Source organism: Mastomys coucha, unplaced genomic scaffold, assembly GCF_008632895.1.
Source record: "Mastomys coucha isolate ucsf_1 unplaced genomic scaffold, UCSF_Mcou_1 pScaffold15, whole genome shotgun sequence".
Lineage (NCBI taxonomy): Eukaryota > Metazoa > Chordata > Mammalia > Rodentia > Muridae > Mastomys > Mastomys coucha.
In genome coordinates, this window is record NW_022196897.1 from 14,132,377 (window position 1) to 14,153,942 (window position 21,566).

Consider the following 21,566-nt stretch of genomic DNA (forward strand, 5'->3'; position numbering starts at 1 on the left):
TAAGCCAGCGTCTGCACGCAGAAGTCTTGAGGCTGGCTCTGCAAGCTTGGGGCAGAAGGGAACTTCCCTTTTTCAGGGTGTAGGGTGGCTCTGGGGTTGCAAGGGGGAGTGGTCTGAGGTCACCCCCAGCAACCAAATCTATTCCTATTTCCTGAGCCCACTCCTCCTTCCTCTCAACTGCCTGGTATGTTGACCCATCCCACCCTTGCCGACTCAAATCTCTGAGTTACCTTCGTTAGAGCAACAGAAAGGACTAGGGCTGTGCCTGCAGGCCCCACCCCTGCAGAAACATCAGACCCAGTGGGAAGAGCACTGCAGAGGAAGTAATGAACAACATGAGGCCCCTAAGGCCCTCAAGGCCCTGTTATCCAATTACCATCCCCAGGGACAGGGGAAACCCCAGGGACTGCCCACGACAGGGTGCTCCCCTAACATACAGAGACTCACATATGGATGCCAAACAGCTCATGAGCATCTATAAAGGCAGGCTGGTTCCCCGTCCTGAGAGGCTTAGGATATTGAGACAGTGGCTATTAGCTGGCTATGGGTCAGAGTAGGCCCAGCATGAAGAAAACACCAAGGGAAGGCACTCTTATCAGCAGAAAGAAGGCTTGGGGGTTATGCACCAAGCTATCTGGATCTCAGCAGATGGCCCAGACAGAAACAGACCAGTGGGACCTGACATACGTGTGTGGTGCCACTGAGAGTGTCACCTGACCTACCCCTATCCTGACCTGCTCTTACACCACACCCAAGGCTCCACAGCTGCTGCCCTTCTCTAAGCTTCTTTCTGGGCTCTCTCCAATGGGCATTAACTCTTTTTCTGCATCCTGCAGGCTTGACAGTGGAACATGCATAAACACGGACATCCAGGCTAGAGGCCAGCACACTGAGACGGAACCTACCTGGCAAGCAGGCACACTCGTGGGTGGTGTCTCCCGTAGGGCGGCAGGTGCCTCCATTCTGGCAGGGTGAGGGGCTGCAGGGCACGTAGGGCAGTTCACAGTGGGGACCAGTATGGGTGGCACGGCAGGCACAGCGATAGGAGCCGATCTCATTGTGGCAGGTGCCTCCGTGGCGACACAGCCCAGGGTTCTGGCTGCACTCATTAACATCTTGCCTGCAGGTGGGGCCATGGAAGCCGGGTGGGCAGCCACAGATGTATGAAGACTCAAAGGGCAGGCACTGGCCACCATTGGCACAGGGGTTGGAGGCACAGGGGTCGGCCTGCTGACATGATTTTCCTGGGGGGGCAGGGAAGAGGGTCAGCTGTTGCCAGGGCCTCCCTATAAGCCCATGGCAGATTTGGACATTATGGAGGTACCAACCAGGGATAGATCTAAAGTGTTATCTTCATGATTCTCAGTACCTGTTGCAAAATGTGGCCATCTTTCTGCATACAGAGGACTAGAAGTCACAAGAGACCAAGTGACTATTCAAAAAAGTCGGAATGGCGGTCTAAAATGTGTACCTAGCTGTCTTCTGGACCCCACATATATAAGCACTGGCAACTCGAGGCACCCTGACAGGGAGATGGGAAGACCAGGGCTACATGAGGACCTCATTCTTTACTCACAAACACAGTGAGAGTTTGGGGCCCTGGAACAGGGCAGCCAAAAATCAGATAGTTTAGGGCTTGGAAAGGACTGGAGTTCCCGAGGAACCCCCAAGATTTTTTCTGGATAGGAGATCCCAGCTTAACTGAGCCAGGAGAGGATAAAGTCTGGCGTACCAGTGTACCTCAAGTCAACAAGGGTAGGGTAGGCCCGGGCCCAAGGGTCCAAGCCAGGAAGTTCTCAGCCTTCCTACAGCCCTTACCTGACCACCCTGGTGGGCAGCGGCACTTGTATTCTGTGAGAGTGAGCAGGTCACAGGTGCCCCCATTGCGGCAGGGGTTGGCCAGGCAGGCGTTGTCTAGAGGTGTCAGGCAGAGGGGCCCAGAGAAACCCAGGGGGCAGCTGCAGGCATAATCCACAGTGCCGCCATGGTCCACAACGTGGCATGTTCCAGCATTCTTACACGGCGTGCTGAGGCAAGGATTGGGGTCCTGGCATCGTTGGCCCACAAAGGCCCCGCTGCAGCTGTTGATAGACATGTAGGGAGGGCTGTTAGCTCCCTAGCCCACTTTTCTCATGGCCACAGCTACCCCACCCTGGGCAGCAGGTGCAACTGGAATCAGGCTCTAGAGTGGAGGTGCAGTGGCTGCTTCGTGGGCAGAGGTTTCTGGGATGATGCAAGCTCTGGCGCATGCATCAGCGCCACGGAGGTGCTCACTTTAAAGTGGTTACTTTCACATACTAAGTGAACTTCACCTCAATAAAAAAGAAATAATAACGACTGTTAATTGGGGCCAGGCTAGAGACAAGACCAGTCTGAATTTCAAACCAGGCAGATTTCAAACCTGGGTCTATACTCAAAGTGAGCCATGGAGAAGGGGCCCCTGCAGGCCCAGCAGAGTCCCCCCACCCCACCCTGTGGGGGGATGTCCACACGACAGGACTCTGTGAAACTCTCATTTAGGAGGCTGATCTGCTTTTCTCTCCCAGCTTCTGTCATGAATATGCATCATCTGGGTAATAAAAGAATTCACGGTTCCTTCCACTTTCAAACATCAATGGCACAGTGAGCGGGAAGCAGGGCAGACTGGAGACTGTGTATGCTTTCTCTCTATTCAGTTCCCGCCCTGTAGCAAGGGGGCTATGCCAGGATGCAGGCTGGTGCCCACTCTCTACAACTCAGCTCTCAGACACAGCTTCCTCATATCATACCCCCAACCAAAATGGCACCCCCCCAGGGACAAATAAAAGCAGACACAAGTTCTCCGTACCACACACCCAGCAGCAGCAGCACCACCCTCTGAGGACACGATACACTGAGGGCTGAAAGCCTGACCCACCTCCAGACAGGTGAGGGGTTTCCTGTCTCCAGGCTTAGACTCACTGGGTCCCTGCTGGAGCAAGCTCAACGCTCACTACTGTCCCAGCCTCAGTAGCCTCCTCAGCCACCTGCTTGCCTAGCTCCCAGAGCCTGGGCCATAAATCCCTGACCCCACTCCTGCCCCACCTCTTGGCCCCACACTCCCACAGAAGGCTCTGGGAGCCGCCAAGCCAAGCTCTTCCCAGAGGCAAAGGCTCTGAGGCAGAACGTGCTAGCTGACGGGGCAGCCTCTATGGCAGGGTCACAGCCAGGTGCTGGGTAGACACAGCCCCTGTCAACAGCCATCCTGATTTCCAGAGCCTGCTCAGTGGCATGCAGAAGGCTCCTTGACCACCACCACCAAGCACCCAAAGCTATGGCTGTAACTTGCCTCAATCCCTACCTCTAGCCAACCTGTTAGTCTCCATTAGCTTCTGAACAGCTATTTATAATCAACACCCCCACCCACCCCGTGTGAAGGCGGCCCCAGGAGAGGCCTCCCCATTAAGAGCTGCTGGAGGCAGTGTGGGGCCTGGGGTCAGGTATCTCAGTACAAGTACTGGGAGGCATCTGTCCTCTCTGAAGCCTTTCATCTGTGTCTACCGCTTGGGTATGGAAGACACAAAATGGCCACTCTGGTGACCATCTGTTGCCAGAAGCCAAAAGTCTCAAACCAACTGGCTTAAAGAAAACAAATCCCAACCCCACCCCCTGGGGAGTTAACTCAAGCCTTTGCAATGGTTCCTGTCCAGCATGGGAAGTGTGTGTTTGGTGTGGGGGGTGGGGTAGGGATGGGGGACATCTGGCCCCTCCTGCATGGAGGGTAGGTAGCCCTGGAGGGCACCTCCCCACTAGTGTGGCCAGCCACTGAGATCCACACCTGCTTCTCTGGAGCACCTAGGCTCTGGTAGAATAAACCTTGGGGAGGCTGGGAGGCAGTCTTTGCCTTTTCTTCACGTGGATCCAGTTACTAGCCCGCTGGAGAGGCTGCTGGGAGCCTGGGATCCGCCCGCTGAGGCTGGCCCCTAGGAGCAGCCCTCCTCTCTGGATCAATGCCCCTTTGTCGAGCAGCGTTGGCCTCGGCCCACTTGGAGAAAAGGTTTTTTTTTCTTTCCCAGCCATTGGTGAAGTCACGGGGGGGGGGGGGGTGTTAAGGGACAGAGGGAGCTTCATCTTCAAAGCCAAATGGAGCTGCCGTCCACCCATTCCTGCAGGCTAAGGGAGTTGGGGGAGCTCAAGGCCAGAGAGACTGGGGCTCCAAGAGGCGGGAAGATTTCCCTGGGTGGGAAAAATGGGGCAAGCCCATGGCACTAGGTCTCCAGTCCTTAAGCAAACCCTGCTAGGTCTCTTAGGGTAAAGACACTGAATGTAACCAAAGGCTCCAAACTTGCTCACATTCCTCTTCTCCTCTGGCATGTGTTCCCTACAGCACCCTGAATAGGAACCAAAATGAGAAGACTGGGGTAACCCGCCTAGATTGGATGCACACTTGCCAACACTGCTGTGTTCTGCTGGACCAGCAAGGGGGAAAATATGGCCAATAAATCAGGCGCCTGCAGCATGGACAAAGGGCAGCAGGGAGCAGGTGCATCTGTGGAGGGGACAGCTGCTCCTGCAGGGCGCGGCCAGACGCCAACACCAGCGGGTGGGGCAGGAGCTGGGAAGCTGGTGGCCAGGGAAGCTCCTCCGTGGGGGAATGCGGTGGCTGAGAAGTTCCACTGTCCACCCCACTGCCACCCTGGGCTTGGGGACACCATAGTGCAGGCATGTTGCTTAGCTGGGCCCACCACCATGGGTGAGGCCGCCATCCACCACCAGCATTCCCTAGCTGGAGGTCCAGCAGGGACACTTGGATGGGACCATTCCTCAGATGCCTGGAGCCAAGTGGCAGGGTCTAGGTCTAGGGCAGAGGGCTGGGGGACAGACAACAACAGCTCAAAAGCCCTCTCCTCTGCCTGTGGCCTATGTCTGACCTCTGTATCACCTGGCCATATTCTCTCATAGCATTCAAATGTCCCTAAGAAGGCCACAGCTGAGCTACAATTCCCTAGTGTCAGTGGATGTGAGCAACATAGAGGCATGGAAGCCCTACATGGGAAGCTTCACTTACTGGCGAGTGCCTGAGCCTCCCCTAGGGACCCTGGATGTCTTCTGCTTCCTGAGTCACCGCCTGTCTAGGTAGGGAAAGACCCTTTCAGAACTGAAAGGTGGGACTTCCTCAGGATGAAAGCCCGAACCATCAATGAGATGAGAACCATCTCTGCTCTGCAATGCTCTCCTCTGGCACTCCGCAGTGGGAACCCAGCCATGGCAGGTGTGCCCTCTCCTTACTTCCTTCTTAGAGCTCCTTAGGGCACCTACTTCTTCACTTTGTCTCTTCTGCACCACATACTCCATTGCCTGGGGTGTGACCCGTCCCACTGTGGCTGGCTGCAGGTGAGTAACAGGCAGGCTGAGGCCCCAGGAAGGGGGTGGCTTCCGCAGATGCAGAGGAGTACAAATGGCCCCTGTGCCTGTCATCCCACAACTGCTGCCTGAGCTTTGTTGGCGGCTTCAGCATTTCCACTGTGCTGCCTCCCACCTCCCTGGCAGCGCCACTCCATGGAAATGTGACTCCCCAAAGCATCCACAGGCAGATGTTGCTGTGGCCTCTCACCCGGGACTAATTCTAAATAGTGCTGTTTTCCTTTCTAAACTACATGGCCATCTGCTGCCCCCAGGGGACAGATGACAGCTCCCTCCACCCTAAAATGAGGAGAGGGCAGAGGGACTGTAGTGGGAGTTCCTTAGCTCCTGCCCTTGGTGGGTTTATGACCAAGTAGGGCTAGGGAAAGTAGTAGAGAAGGTTTACTAGACTTGAGATAGCTGGGGTGGGTGGGGGTGGGCTGTCAACACTGGAGCCCCTTCACTGGCTTCCCAGAACCCAGTGGCTAGAGGAACTTGTGAGAGAAAGCACTTCCAGAAGGGGGGGACGTCTTGTGGGACCATCCCAGCTCTGCTTCAGCTACTACATGGTGAGATGGAACTCTCAGTTTGGCCACAGAAAGAAAGAAAGCTGTGTTGTGTTTGTTTGTGTGTGTGTCCGGGGGGGGAGGGGGTTGGGGGTTGAAGAGAGGTCCTTGCAGCAGACACGAGAAGATCCAAGGTGCTGAGGGATTCTCGCTCTGGGCATGGTTAGGTTGGAGTCACAAAGGTACAGTCCTGTTCCTCAAGGAATGTATTCCTTGCACAGGTAAAAGCACCCACCTGAGGACTGGAGGCACCACAGGCCCCTAGCTGAGTAGCAAGGCTCTTGCTTATTCTTCTCTAGGACCAGGGGCCTGCACGGAGGCATCTGAGCTCCTAGGGTCCAGAGTACAGACCAGATCTATGATCCAGAGGCAGAGGGTGGCTCAGTGTATGACTGCATACCTCAGGCCCGGGCACACCCAGAGTATCTGCCACCAGGTGATGGTGGTGGAGAGAGCTCGTCTTCTTTAGTCTGCTCTACCTGTGTCTGCAGCCACCCGAGAATAGCCAAAGCCCTTGTTCTGCAAGCTCCCACTCAACAAATGGTGACCATTCTCTTGTACCCAAGGGATGGTTTGATGCAAATCCCTACCCCAGCCTGACTTTCTTCTATTCAGTGAAAATACAGTAAAGCTGGCTGCCTGCCACCCAACCTTCGCTCACACAATGGGTCCCAAACCAGAGCCACCTCTCACTCAAAGCTCACCTTGTAGGGTTTTCACAGGATTAACAATCCCAGCTCCATCCATGGCAAAGGCTTCTGGGGGCAGGTGAGAGGTTCTGGGACCTCAGCCCTGGGCCCTGAGCAGAGGCCAGCCCAAGGCCCCTAAATCCTAGCCTCGCTGTAGGAAGGTGCTCACAACAGGCTGAGTGACTCCCTGGTATTCTCCCTTGTTCAGAACAGTTAATTCGAAGTCCAAAAGTCAGGGGACCCCTACAGATCACAGTTCCACTCCTCCTCTTCCCCAAAGACCTCAAGGCAAAGAACATACTAGCTTTCCTGCTAAACCTGCCTGGGTCCAAACACTTGTCTGAAGATCATCTAGAACATGGGGGTGAGAAGAGCCCTCTTCAACCTCTTGGTCTCCTGCCTTCCTGACCAAGCTTCCTGCCCCACTGGCTAGCTGAGATTCACAAGCATGTGGGTAGCTGCCCATGCACTACCAGCACTGTTCCCAGAGGGAAGAGCAACACTGCTGCTTACAGCCAGCATCTGTGCCTCACCTGTGCCAGCAGGGAAGGCAGACAGGAATAACTGAACTGTGGTCTCCTCCCAGCCTCTGACGCCTTAGGGACCCTGGTTCCCACAGCAGCAGGAAGCCGAGAAGACAGACAGTTAGGGTTGTGGAAGGTTAAGACTCCCCTGCACCAGACAGCTACGGGTCAGACTAGGACAGTAATGGACAGAGCAGGAACGTGGGTCACAGCTAGGGCAGGTGTAGCATGTCTACAGGTGGCTGCAGGGCAGGATTGAAGCAGGGTCCACGCTTTGCAGCTCAAAGAACCACTCACAGCACACTCAGCTCTTTTGTCTTCAAATCTTTCCCCCCAGTTGCATCCTTGGGTGGTTTAAAATATGCTGAAAAAGGAAGCTCGGGAAAAGCAGGGGCTTCCTGGCCTGGCTCAGGGAAGCCCTTTGTGTGGGAGACAGTTGAGCTTGGAACCTGCCCTCCAGGGAAGCCACCTTTTCCCACCAGAGGGAAAACAATACCCTCCTCCCCCCTGCTGCCTGTGAAGGCCCCTCTGAGGGGGCAAAAAGGCTCCTGGGGGTGGGGAGGTCATTAAACAATTTCCTGAAGTTGGTCTGTGGGAAGTGGTGACCCCACGGGAGCAGGGGTGGGAGACTCCACCCAATCTGCCCCTTCCACCATTGGTGAAAGCACCGTCCAGCAAGCTGCAAGCTGGGGTCACCAGGAAGCAGGGGTCACTGTTAGGGTGTGAAAAACACCTGTTTAAGCTCCTGCCTCCACTAGGGACAGCTTCCTGCTTGATCATCCCAAAACACAGACAACCCTAAGTGCAAACAAGGCTGGAATGGGTCTTCCTGTGGCACTCCACAAAGCCTGCCAGCCACTCTAAGTGGGACTCCTGGGGACAAGGCTCTGGGCAGCAGTACCAAGGAAGGTTAGGAATGGCCACAGTGGACAACTATAGGCCTCTCTGGCCTGTGTAGGGTAGAACTCAGCCCTGGACCTGAAGCTACTCCAACTAAGCAGAGGGAAAAGCTTTGTCCAGAGAGAGATTAAGCCAGACACCTCACACTGAGATTTACATGAAAGCCAAAAGCAGTATGGCACCTGCCCATCTTTGTGAAGATGGCGAGTGGGATCTGTCCAGATACTCCTCTGTCCCCCTTTTCTCTCCCCCCATCAAAGTCCAAAAGAGCAGACATGTTCCCGCTTAGCTAAACTGGTCCTTGAATGCCAGAAGCTTCACCTCACTAGACCCTTACTACAGTCCTGGAGGTGGGCTAGGCCCATTTTACAGATAGGAAGACAGAGGCTTGGCAGGTTCTGCATACACATTCCAGATTCTGTAGTGCTTAATTCCTGTCGCCCACAGTGGAGCAGCCTTGGTTCAGAGAACAGTCATAGGCAAGACAGAGTAGCAGAGGCTCCCTGGGAATGTGAGAAGTTCCCTGTATCCCAAACTGCCTCATCTCCTTGGTCACCTGATTTCCCCCACCACCACCAGGGGTAGGGGCGAGAAGGTGGCAGGGTTCTCAGTGAGGGACCCAGGAACTGGGAAGCCCCTGCCACTGCAAGGGAAACCTCAAAACTCCCAGCTTCTCCAAACCCCTCAAGACCCTCCTAGCAGAAGTGTCACCTGTCACCATCCCTGTGGCTATCCTTTCCAACTGGTGGCACTGAAGCTATGCTAATGAAGCCCATGTCCAGCTACCCACTGGGGCAGAGCCACATGGCCGCTGGGCCGACAAAGTGACACAGACCGTGGCGCATTCTTCCAGGGCCCCCTAGGAAACCGCTTTCAATGCATCCTTTGGATGATTTGCTGAAAGTGCAGACTGCAGCTTTGGTGGGGGCCCCAGAGGTTGCCCCCACCCCTCAAAACTCAGCAGCCCCCACTCCAATCAAATGTTTTCCAATAAAGAAGGTCCCCGCCGGGCAGTGGTGGTGCACACCTTTAATCCCAGCACTTGGGAGGCAGAGACAGGCAGATTTCTGAGTTCGAGGCCAGCCTGGTCTACAGAGTGAGTTCGAGGCCACTCTTGGAGAGGAGGAGGAGGAGGAGGAGGAGGAGGAGGAGGAGGAGGAGGTCCCCATACCCCAGCAGATAGCTAGGTCCCCATCCCAATCCTGGTCACAAATTGTCTCACAGTGTACTGGCTCATCCATAAGAATCTTCCATTCTGCCTTAGGGCACAGGAGAGTTGAGAAGAGGAGAACCAGTTGAATGTACCCTGCTCTAGAATGGGTCCAGGAAAGAGGAGGTGCGCTGGGGAGGGAGCTGTATAGGACCCAGGGTGTCCCAGGCCAGTGGGTCTAGGACAAGCTTTAAGCTTACAGGTCCTGGCCCCTCAGACCCTGTGGACACTGATGTCCCATGCTTGGCCTCTTTTCAAGTATCAATTCACTGGCATCTGGTGAACTCTCCAATCCTCAGCTGAGACTGAGCATAATGAAAAGGTCATCACCAGGTCTGAGCTGCCCAAGGTCAGCCAGGCACTTTCTGCAGCCTCATGGTAACACGCAGGGCTCTCAAAGTGAGACCCCCCAGCTCCCAAGGACAAATGAAGCCCATAAACCAGCAGTAAAGCCAGCCAGCACCTTTAGCTACAGTGGTCGCATGGGATCCTCCATTCACCCCAAGCAGATGGGTCCTGTCATATGAAGAGGAAGTGTGAGACTAGCTGCAGCCCCAGCTCCGGAGGAAGTATCCTTTATCTGAGCTTGACTAGGCACAGCCTAATGGAACAGGGTGCTAGAGGGGAACAAGCTTGGCTCAGAGGCCAAGTCCAGAGTATACTATGAGGGAGGGGATCCAGTCTTCACTGTGGTCTCTGAAAACTATAAGCCAGGTCTACCCACCTGCCCCCAGGCCTGTCCCAGTCCATCTGACCAGACCAGCTTAGCACAGCTGCCAATACCACAGAGTAGGCCAGACTCTGAGCCATGAAGATAGGATGCAGCCATGGCCTGACCTGTCATATCACTGTCCCACAAACCAGTGCCCCACCTGGTTTCCACTATTAGGCTCTGAGACAGAGTTGAGGTCACCCTTGTCTGACCCTTAGAAGAGGAAGTAAGGAAGGAAAGCCCCACCTCGCAGGATCAACCTCTAGAAGCCATGGTCAACCAGATGCAGAGAAGAGCCAGAGCAGCAGAGGGTCAAACACAGGCAGCATCTGCCCCTACCCCAGCCACCTCAGGCCAGGCACATGCACTGGAAGCCCCGCTTCCCCCCAAACCTCTCATTTCCAGTAACTGTACTGTTTCCGCTCACTCAGAACTGAAACAGAGAGGAAATGGTGGGAGGCTGAGCTGCTGCCATTCAGACCTGAGTGATCTTTCCAGCTTTTACCACCCACATTCCTCCCCGTGCAGAGCAATGGCTTTGGGAGCCTGGAGAGAACAAGTTAGGTCCCAGTGTGAGCTGCTTCCTCCCTCTCCCGGGTCTCTGTGGGATCTGGTCTACAGCAGGGGACACTGTGCACCAAGAACTCCACCTGCAAATCTGCTTGTAAAGTAAGGACACTAGCACACTGGCTCCGTCAGCCAAGTGTCTGCTGAGCAAGCACGAGGACCTAAAGGCCGTCCTCAGCATCCGCATGAGTCAGGAGCAACGGCACACATTTGTCATCCTAGTGTTGGGGAGGTGGAAGCAGGAGGATCCTTGAAACTCGCTAGCCAGCCACTCTAGCTGAAGCAGTGAGCTGCAGGTTCTGTGAGCGACCCTGTTATAAAAAATAAGATGGGGTGCAAAAAGAGGACACCCACTGTTGACTTCTGGGCCTCTACACACACACCAACATACAAGCATACATACATGAACACACCTACAGAAACACACACAAGATATTGACTCAATAGGCAAAGTACCTGCTGTGTAAGCACAAGGACCTAAGTTCAAACCTCCGGAACTCAGGTAAAACTCTGGGCATGTGGGCATGTAGCCCAGCCTTCCAGAAGAGAAGATAGGAGAAGGATCCCCGAAGCCCAATGGCTGGCTGTCTAGCTGAACGGACAGCTTCAGGTTCAGTGAGAGATCCTATCACAAAATATGAAGGTGGAACATGTGGAGGAAAGAAAGCCACTGCCAACCTTGCTTCCTCCCCTTCCTACGCACCTTACATGCACACACACACACACACACACACACACACACACACACACATCTAGGCCGTGGGAAAACCTGCTCCAAGGAGCAGGCTGCTGCCCAGCTTTCTTCCTGAACTTGATTAAACACAGATGTTTCTCTAGGAAAGTCAGTGGCCTCCATGTGGCCTGCGGCTCCCTGGCCTCCCTGTGGCTGGGCTGTGATTCATACAGGGTGACCCACATGTGGTGTTAAGGCAGCAGGCCCAGAGCCAAGCGATGGCCTCAGTGCCTGGGTATCATCTTGGTAGAAGGACAGTCCTTTGTCCTCTGGCTCCGATCTAAGAACTCTCAAAGGATAGACATGTCCACTTCTCAAAATCCTCAGCCAACTGCACAGAGCAAATTGCTCACACAAGACTGATAGTCCATGTGGCAGGACCTGTCTCCCCAGGCCTGTGCTGGGGCTTGGGTCAGGCTGGCCTCTGGCACTACCTGTGGTAGAATTTGTTCAGCAAATTAGCAGCGTCAACAGATGACAAGGGGCTCATTTACCTAGTTCAGAAGGGCAGCACTTCAGTCACATAGGGACACCAAGCCAGGTGATAGGATAAACCAACACAAGCCCAATGACAGCTCTTCTTACCTGCCTGTTAGGACAAGGCTGGAACCAGCTTTGGCCCTATTCCATAACTGGAGACAGTCATTGCTACCTGTGCCTCAGCAGTGGTTATAACTCACTTGGTGAGTACCAATCAAAGAAACTAGAGGGGAGGGGCAGGCAGAAGAAGGAGAATTAGCTTAGCTGATTCACTCTAGAGTGTAAATGGCAGGCGCACAGGGTAAAGTAGGGAGGCCTTCTACCCAGAGCACTTCAGTCCAGAGGGCTGCAACAAAAAGGCACAGTCTAGGGGCTGGAGAGATGACTCAGCGGGTAAGAGCTCTTCCAGAGGACCCAGGTTCAATCCCCAGCACCCACATGGCGGTTCACCACTGTCTGTAACTCCAGCTCCAGAAGATCCAACACACACACACACACACACACACACACACACACACACACACACGCGCGCGCGCGCGCGCGCGCAACATCAATCCTCACAAAATGAAAAATAAATCAATAATCAATTAAATAAAAGGCCTGAGCTAGAGGTAAAGTCCCTGGGGAAGGGGCTAGTCCTAGAATCCTGTAGCTCAGGAACACTGAGAAAGCAGCCCCTACATACCAAGTCCATCCAACCATCCCTACTCCCTCCACTGGGGACACCTGTGTTGGCTAGAGACAGTTCTGCAAGAGATACTACATCCCTCTGAACATCAGAGGCAACTGAAGGATAATCTCTACCTCTAAGATAAGGGCTAGGTTCTCTCATCTCACAGAGCCTGGTGCCCCTCCCAAGGAACAGCTATTCGTAGACTGGCAAACCTGTTCAAATCTCCTCGTCTGTGGAGGAAAAATCACAGCACAAGCCTATGCAAGGCAGGGCTAAAGCTTCCCTCCCTACTGCCCCTATATACTGCTCCTGCTGGCTAAAGCTCCCTGCCTGTACTCATCCAGTCTACTGTAGATGCCACCCTATAGTGGGCCTCATGCCAAGCTATGAAAAGCCTAGGGCACTCAGACACACGGTTCCCCAAGCTTTACTCTTTGGAAACCAAGGCTGACTCCAGTAGCCCATGTTCCCTAGCTTCCCATCTCCTCACAGCTGTGCTTAGGTGGGTTGGCTGCCTTGCCTTCCCTAGATCCTCGGCTCCCACTGTCCTGTACCCAGCACGTAGACTCCACTAGCTCTTCCTTCAGGTTGTAAAAGGCCAAGAGGCCAGATGGCTGTTGGAAGGCAAGACAAGGATGGCTGGCTATGAGTCTGCTGTGGGCACTGAGCACTGTGAGGCCCTGGGCACATTATCAGTGACCAACATGGGAGTACATCAGGTTCCACTCAAGGAGCCCTACATTCCCAGGGGGCAGCATGAGCCCAGAGATGTATATTCTGCCCACTTGGTGCTGTTGTCAGGACTCACAACAGGGCTCATCCTGATGGCAACACAAGCTGGAAATGATCCTAACAGGAGTGCAGAGCTGGCACCCACAGTGGCACAGCAAGACCCTGACATCATCCGTGCTCAGAAGGCAGCATTCAGTGGTCACAGACTGGGTAACTCCATTCACAGGAAATGGAACACCAAAGGCTCAGGGACAGAGGGCAGCTCAGTGGCTGCCGGGGAAGGGAGGGGGGCTGGCAAGCAGCTGCCTTTGGGCTGATTAAGGAGTCTGGAACTGGATAGGTGGGCTGGTTGTGCAATCCATGCCTCTACTAAGTACACTGCATTGTGCACTTTCCATGGCTCAGATGGCATATTTTACAAAGTGTGTAACCTACCACCCAAAAGCCCCATCTCCCAACTCAGTCCTCAGAATCCTGGACTCTGGTACAGCTAGATAGCATGGGGTAAGGCCACAGAAAGACATCCACTGCCCTCCCACCTGCCAATCACTCCCCTCTCCAGCAGGTTGTCCCCAACCTGAGGCCAAAATAGGCCCCAGCTTGCAGAACTGGCCCTGCCACATGGATAGTCCTAGGAGCAGCCACTCTCAACACCTGGAGGTTATCCCTCAACCCAGCCTAGATATAGCAGAGAGGAGGTTCCGGTGCCTTCTCATGCACAAGGGGTAAACTGAGATTAGAGTACAGCTCATCACAACCAGCTGGTCTGTGTCTTCCAGTCAGCAGGTGCCAGGGTGTGCCCTGCCTGGGAAACAAGGGGGATCAGACACGTCCTGACCTAGTCACATCGATGCCCTGAAGCCAGCCGCTCGTTAAAGCTGGTGATGATTCCCCCTCAGCCTCTGGGAAAGGTCTGGAAAGTTCTGGATACGCCTGCACATGACGGTGAAAGCTGATGCAAGCTGCCCTTAGGTCCCCCAACCCCCAGCCTCTTCACCCTTAGCCTCAGTTTTTCCCACCTATAAACTGGAGATGAAACAAGCAGGGTGGGCCAGGTCCTCTGGGAAAACCCAGCCCTCTGCCACCAAGTTTGCAGGGCTGATCACAGCCCTGTGAGAGCTGCTGCCTTCATGTTTTTGAGGAAAGCAACGTGGACGCCACTCAACTACAAAGCCACATCCTCTAACTATTTAGAGATGACACATGAAGCACATCCTTCCCAACACAAGAAAGCCCAACCCCCCCAGGCTAGCCTGCCTGTCCACTGGGCCCTGTCTGACCATAGTGTTTACTACCCTACCACAGGGGCCAGGAGTGAGGGCCAAAACCATCTTCCCCAGTGGAGCTTCCATCTTTGACCCTGGGCACGAAACCTCGTGGAGACCCCCTCTAGCACCCAGCTTCTGGGGATTCCAGTAACCAGCCCTGGTTATCTGTGTTGCATTCTGTGCAGCTCCTTGAAACAGGGCTCTCCTGTCTGCTCTACCCCACCCTCTTCCTGCTGAGGTCACAGCCTGTGCTCTGCCTCTCTGCTTTAGCTTTATTATTATTCCTTCAATGGAAAAACTGTTGGCTGCAGGCCAGAGGCAGGGCTGCCCACAGAGACACTTTCCTTCATGGAATATCTCACCTCTGCTCAGGTGTTCCAGTACCTGGACATCTCCCCCACAGGTTCTGTGACATGTGATGTTGTGAGCCTGTTTTTTGTTTTTTGTTTTTTTTAACCTGTTTTTCTAAGCTCGTGTCCTTGAAGGCCAGACACGGCACTATACAGACAAGTCTGCGACAGCCTTGGCTCTCCTACTGGGTTGGATGGGACCAACCCACGATGGCATGTGACTCAATGGAACAGTAGCAGGGCCAGGTGATGGAAGACATAGAGCGTTCTCTTGGGTCCCTCCTCAGCCCACCCATCACTTCCGGCCTCACTCCTCCTTCCTCACCAAGAGGGCAGGAAGTGATGGACCAGGGATGTGGCTATAACACGTACTCTGAAGGGAAGGAGGAAACGGCATCAGCTGAAACACTCCACTGCCAAGCATGGCTGACTTCTCTCCCCACGCCTGATCCTAGCAGATCTGCTGAGAGCCCTGTCAGGCCACAGTGGGGCAGGTCTACCATGTATGTAGATGTCACCTACATACTGGATGACTTTTACTCCTGAGTGGTCCTGACCCAGTTCTAGGCTATAGTTCTGGAGTGAAACACAGAGCACAGTAGTTGCTTGAAAGTGTCTGAGGGACCTGTGAGATGGCTCAGAAGGGAAAGACATGTACTACAGAAGCCTGACGACCTGATTTTGATCCCCAGACCTCTCACTCGACAGAATGGACTCGCAGAAGTTGTCCTGGGACTTCCATACATATGCCTGCTCTGAGTGCACAAACACAGAAATTCCAAAAAAGGAAACCAAAAAAGCTGACAACTGCAGCCACGTCCCAGGCTAGAACCCTCAGATCCAGCCAGCTCGTCCCTAAACAGTAACCCAAACAGACCCACCAGACAGCACTATTGGGATGGTGAATTAATTCATTACCCAGCTTAATATGGGAGAATGAAGCCCTTGAAACCAGTCCCACGAGCCCACCAGGAGAGTGTGAAAAGGACACGGATGTTCTACAGTGCCTACTCTCCAGAGCTCTTATTCAATCCTCATGTACCACCATGCACCACCACGATTATCAGTCCTGATTCTGCCCTGACTTAAAGATGGTGACGCTAAGGTCAGACCTCTCAAACACAGGGTGTCCCAAGATTACTGCCCACTGCCCTGAGTTTCTCTGGGCATGGTTCACCTGACTTCTAAACGCACTTAAAATGCATGTCCTCCTCACACCTGGCTTAGCTCCCAGTGAAGGTGGCCTCAGTCTCCCTAACACTATTCCTGAGCTCCCTCAGTTCAGAGCCTGCAGCCCCTTTTAAGCCCTTTTAATCAGTGAATTCATGTTTACCCAAGTGTAGAGGTCCTTCTGGCTCTTCGAATGACAGCCTTTTGTCAGCATTCTTTCTCAGCACACATTGGGCCCACAAGGAAGGCATGGTAGGCCCCAAATCTTCCCCCAAATGGCCTCTGATATCCCACAATGCACAGCAGCTGCCCAGACTCTTCTCCTGTCTACAGGGTGCAAAGCCAGGTCTCTCCTATATGATCACTGACTAGCTAAACCTCGGGGGTACTAGGACTTAAGACAAGGTGCTGGGTACCAAGAGGAATCACTTTGCAATCCTGAGCCCTGAAACTCCCTGCCCCACAGCTTTCGGGGCAGGTTCTCTGTTTGGGTAGAAGACACGATTTACAAGGCACCAACCCACTGTCCTAGAACTCCATGGTTCCCAGGCCCTTCTCAGAGTAGGCGGCACAAGAAGCTGAAAACCATTAGGATCATGGCGAGGTGTGACAGAGGTCTACAGGCTCCAAGCTTGCCCTTGAAGCTCCCTTGAGGAAAAGGAGAGCCACCTTTCCTCAGTCAGGAGGGGTGGATTCCTCTGTGTGTGCTCTGGCAAACCCTTGGGTAGGCCTCCTGAGGCCATGTGAAGACGTAGGCTGGAACTAGACACCACCACGGAACGGGTGGGACCCTCAAGCACCATGCCCGCACAGTGAGCTGGACCCCTCTATGGATTGGCTATAAAGTCCCCCAAACTACACAGTGAGCCCAGACCCGTGTCCATCACCAGCCAGGCCTGGCCATAGCCTTGGCCTCTAGCTCTGCTGACCAGAAGTAAGCATATCTCTTTCATCTCATTGGACTTACGGCATGAGCACAATGGGGCCTCTGTGGATAGAACTCAGTGGAACTCTGAGCCAAACTGAAGCAAGTCTTCTGCCAAGGAGGAAGGGCCGTAGGATCTAGTGCAAGACAGAAGGCCTGGCACCAAGATCCTTTCAGTGGCCTGGCTTGTACTGCAAGGAATTTGCAAGCAGCTTCCCCAAGTTTGGGAGGTGGGAAAGAAAGCACAGCACCATTGTGCCTTTGGCTTGAAAGGTCTTCACACAGATACTAAGACACAAGCTATTAGTGGGACTGCAGCAAATAGACTGTACCCCCATGCACAACTCTTCCAAGTGGCTGGCAGGCAGCAGACTAGGCTGCAATCCTTTCCTGGCGTGGCTAAGAAGAAACTACCCTCAATCTCCCCAGTCTGGCAGGACCCCTCCAAGTCCTGGGCAGGACTAAGAAGCCGATCAGCCCTGCCCTGCCAGTGAGGCAGGCAGAGCAAGGAGCGCAGTGGCGGGGGAAGGGGCTGTACATTCTGGGAAGCCACGCATAATTAATCACACAGCATTAATCGCCTCCCAACAATAGCTGCTGCCCTTCTACTGAATCCCAGCTGTCGGCCTCTGAATGGAAGGAAATAAGATTTAGGGCATCAAGCGTCCGTGAGGCTTCTGCAAGGGGGGAGAAAGGCCCCCCCCCCAAAAAAAAAGCAAAAAAAAAAAAAAAGTAGTGTGCATTCATTAGTGTCTGACAGAGGCACAATCGGCTTTGTCCAATAAACTGCTCACAGACCTGCTTAATTGGCTTCAGTACAGGGCGGGCCAGCCAGGGAGGTGGGGCTGCAGCCCACAGGCTGGGTACTGGAGGCAGCAGCACTGGTTGTCAAGGGGATGGGCCCTTCAGCAGTTGGAATGAGGGCACGCCATGCAGGCTGGAGCATTCTCTGTCTCCAGCCTCCAGGGGAGGCCTCAGCCTCTAGCACCTTTGCTAGTTTCATCAGGGAGGAACTCAAGTTGAAGGGCGCTAGCCCCAGCACCAGCAGAGACTTCCCTTGGCTGCCTAGTCCTTGCAGGCAACCTGGCAGGGATCCTTCCCAAAAGGACTTCCCAGCATGGATCAGACCTTCCCATCCCCAAGTCGTGCCCATTTCACAGCTTGTGACCTGAGGCCGAGGGCCCCTGGCATAGAGTCCAGAGGTGGGGCTGTGGCTGGCTGCCAAGACAGAAAACAGACTCCAGCACTTACACCCACCACCCAGACAGCAGTGCCAACAAGGACCATTCTAACTTCTCCCAACCTCTCCTCCAGGAGAGGTGGATCTTGTTTTAAAATAGGCACTTTCCACTGGACAGAGGTCTACATAATGAGTTTGAAGACAGCCAGAGCTTCATAGTGAGATCCTGTCTACAAAAAAAAAAAAACAAAAAACAAAAAACAAAAAACAAACAAACCAAAACAAAAAACAAAAACAAAAACAAAACACCACCAACAAAACCAGAACACAAACAAATGACAACTGTCAGTTTCCTGCCTAGTGCACTCCCCCTCAGAAAGAGGGATCCCAGGTGATAGGGTGTGGGGGTTCAGACTCTAGTAAGTGTCCCAGAACGCTCATCATCAAAACCAACTGTTTCTCAAGCATTTTAAATAAGAATTAGGGCACCATGGATTCCCAGGAGCCTGAGAGCCCACGAAGGAGTGTGCCAACCTCCAGGGGCCAGAGTAGCTCCACACGCGGCATAATTGCTGGTGATTAAGTAATTGCCAGACTTTGTCCAATAAAAGTCAGCACGTGACTGCACTCAGCCTCTGGGCTGTCTTCCGAAGACAATAGCCCAGTGTTCGGTCCCCAGAAGGCAGGGGCTCTGCTCTGACAAAAGCAACAGGTCCCCACAGGGGCGGTACTCACACACAGGCTTCAGTGCCGTTGGCCACTTCGCACCTCCCTCCATTCAAGCAGGTCCCACTTGGCTGGGAGCATCTGAAGCCTGGGGAAGGGTCAGAAGAGAGAGGTCAGCCTTGGTTCTGGGCACCTAACTCCTTATGGACCTGAGGTGGACAGAGACTAAAGCCAAGCTGCCTAGGCACTAGAATTGCTGGCAGTCCGAAGGCGGGGCGGGGCGGGCCGCGGGGGAGGGGGACGGCTTACGAATCAATGCTCTGCTCACAGTGTTGTAGTAAAAAACTAATGGAGAAGGGATGGGCTGGCTAGGTGGCAGGTGTGCAGCCCCACTCACAGTGAGGCAAAGTGGATGGCAACAGAAAAACTTCGGAAATTCTCCCAAACTTCTAACCACACAGCCAAAGTGGGAGTGGATTAAGGAGCCCAGCAAAGCCCCCGACCAGCCTCCACCCTTGCCTCAGTTCAAACACAAGATACGAGGGGGCCGCAGGAGGGAGGGGGTGGCCACACTCAGCTCCCCGGATCGTGGGAAAAAGCGACAGCTGCGGAGCCCGCCACCCCGCCCTCCAACAAAGCGCAGGCCCGGGAATCAGAGCGGCCCATTGTCGCGCCAGGGCCGCCTCCTGTGGCAGCGGGGCCGCACCCGGAGACCTGCCCCGCCTCCTCCGACACCCAATACCTGTTCGCAGGCATCTCCAGGGGTAGCCCCCGCCGCACCCAGGGAGGGGGTCTTAGAAACCTCACTTAGAAGGAATTCCACCCCATTCTCGGGAAGGGGCTATTAATCAAGCCCCTCCCACGCCATCTTAAGGAGCTCCAGAAATTAAGCCCTGATGTGGGGCTGAGCTCGAGCGTCACATAAAACCCCACTTTTAAGAAAGGGACAGGTAGTTCTCTCCTCCAATTACTGGGAGAAGAGTGCAGTTGGTTACTACGACAGGAGTCCCCCGTTCCGTGAAGCCCGCAAGGAAATAAGCGTCCCTCTCCCCGGCTTCGGTTCCAATCCGCACAGGATTTCCAAACTTCCAAAGTGAGTCAGCCCTACCCCTACCCAAGGCAGCAAGCCGCCTGCACATCGCCCCTCTTCGAAAGTTTGATTCCGGCTGGGGGACAGCGATCCCAAAACCCCATACTACGAGTCCTGGGCACGTCGTCTCCGCACCGCTCTAAGTAGGCAACGCAAGCGTAGCTCCCCTGACCTCACACTACACCCCAACATCCGCCTCAGCACGGGCCGGAGGCAAAGAAAAATGAAAATAAATGGTCCCAAGAAGCAACACAACAGGAAACCAAAACCGATTCGATTCAAATCGAAAAGTAGCAGGCGAAATAAGCATGTCCGCCCCCCGCGGCGAGCCCCAGGAGCGTCTACCCAAGTGCGAGCTAGGGTTGGGCCTCCGGGGCCCCAGAGCCCCGAAGCCCCAGAGCCCCATACCAAACTTCCAGCGTCTTTGGGCGCTATGAGAAAAGTGGGTCCCCCTGGAAGGAGGAGGGTTCTCCTCACACGCCAGGACACCACGTCCCCACCGTCCCATCCACGTCCCACCGTCCAATCCACCCGTTCCGGCTCCCAACTCTGGCAACTGGTCCCTTACTCCTATCTACCCAGAGCGTGCGCGGGGCGCAGCAGAAGTTTCCGAAGGGCGCCCGAAGTTGCGGGCTCGCGGGAGCCTACCTCTTGCGGCGAGCGCGGGCAGCAGCGTTAGGCAGAGCAAGGGCGCCAGGAGCCGCGGCATGCCTGCTCGCCAGCTGCCCGCAGCCCGGGCGGCGGCCTCTTGCGGTGGCCGGCGGGGATCGGACGTTCACGCGCACCACCGGCGGTCCCGCGGGCGTCCACCCGTTGCTGCCCTCTTTCCTGGCGGGTGGGCGGTGCTGGGCTCTCAGGGTCTCCGAGTCCTACCAGGTACCCAGGCTCGTTCCTTCACTGCGCTCGCACCCGCGCCCTGCGCCCCACGCCCCTGCGCTCCCTCCCTCGGCAGAGGGACTAGTGAGACTCAGGGCGGGCGGGCGCTCCGCCCCTATGGGAGCCCGCCCCTGCCCCGCCCCATCCCACGGTGCTCCGCCCCCGGTTCCTGCGCACCCTTACCCCCTTTGCACCCTGTCCCTCCCAGCGCTTTGGTGGGCTCTGCGCCTCCCCCGGCTAGGGAGAGCGTCCCGGAGCCAGGATTTTATGGTTCGCAAGACAAGGAGGCATGGAGGGGTGTAGGGAACGGGCACCTAGGAACTACTTCTTGTTCGAAAGTTTACAGAGACCAAAAGTTTGAGCTGGGGCTGCGGAAGAATCAGGCTTTGTGTGTAGCCGCCCTCGGCGACATTTGGCCAGAATTTGCATTTCAATAGTAGAGGAGGTGCCGGTCTTGTGGGAAAGACAAAGCTGCCCTAGGAACTAGCACCATCCTGGAGTTAAGTCTAGGGCCGTGGGCAAGAGCTGCTGAAGTCAAGTTTGGGGGAATCCCCAGGCAGAAGTTTAAATGTGGCGCCCTGGCAGAGTTGCGTGTGTCCTGTCCCTGGGGCTCCACTCTTGGGATTTGTTTGGTCTCGGCTATAGGCATCAGGAGGATTGAGGCCAGGCACTTTTAGCCATGACTTCCGGAACGCTTGACCTTAAAGGATGATGGCGTCGCGCCCGCAGCCTCTGCAGAAGGGAGCTCAGGGCTCCCCCAAGGGAACTCCCTAAGGACTAGTGCCTTGCTCGACAGATTGCACTCTCGTTTCTCAGCAGGAACCCGAGTCTAGACGTTCCATGGTCACCCTTCTCACTGGTCCCCGGCTCTGCCCGACTTAGGTGGCCCAGGAA

At 54.8% G+C, this 21,566-nt stretch overlaps 1 protein-coding gene across 1 annotated transcript in view; it reads right to left on the reverse strand.

Annotated features, from left to right (window-relative positions):
* Notch1 (notch receptor 1) overlaps nucleotides 1–20,756 on the reverse strand; it is a 46,740-nt gene extending 25,984 nt beyond the window's left edge. The window contains exons 1-4 of the mRNA XM_031369447.1: nucleotides 20,445–20,756; nucleotides 18,776–18,854; nucleotides 1,819–2,081; nucleotides 906–1,244 (exon numbers count right to left, since the gene is read on the reverse strand). Of these exons, the coding sequence (XP_031225307.1) occupies nucleotides 906–1,244; nucleotides 1,819–2,081; nucleotides 18,776–18,854; nucleotides 20,445–20,505 (742 nt within the window). The 5' untranslated portion in view covers nucleotides 20,506–20,756. The remainder of the gene's footprint in view (nucleotides 1–905; nucleotides 1,245–1,818; nucleotides 2,082–18,775; nucleotides 18,855–20,444) is intronic.
* Between the last annotated feature and the right edge of the window lie 810 nt (nucleotides 20,757–21,566).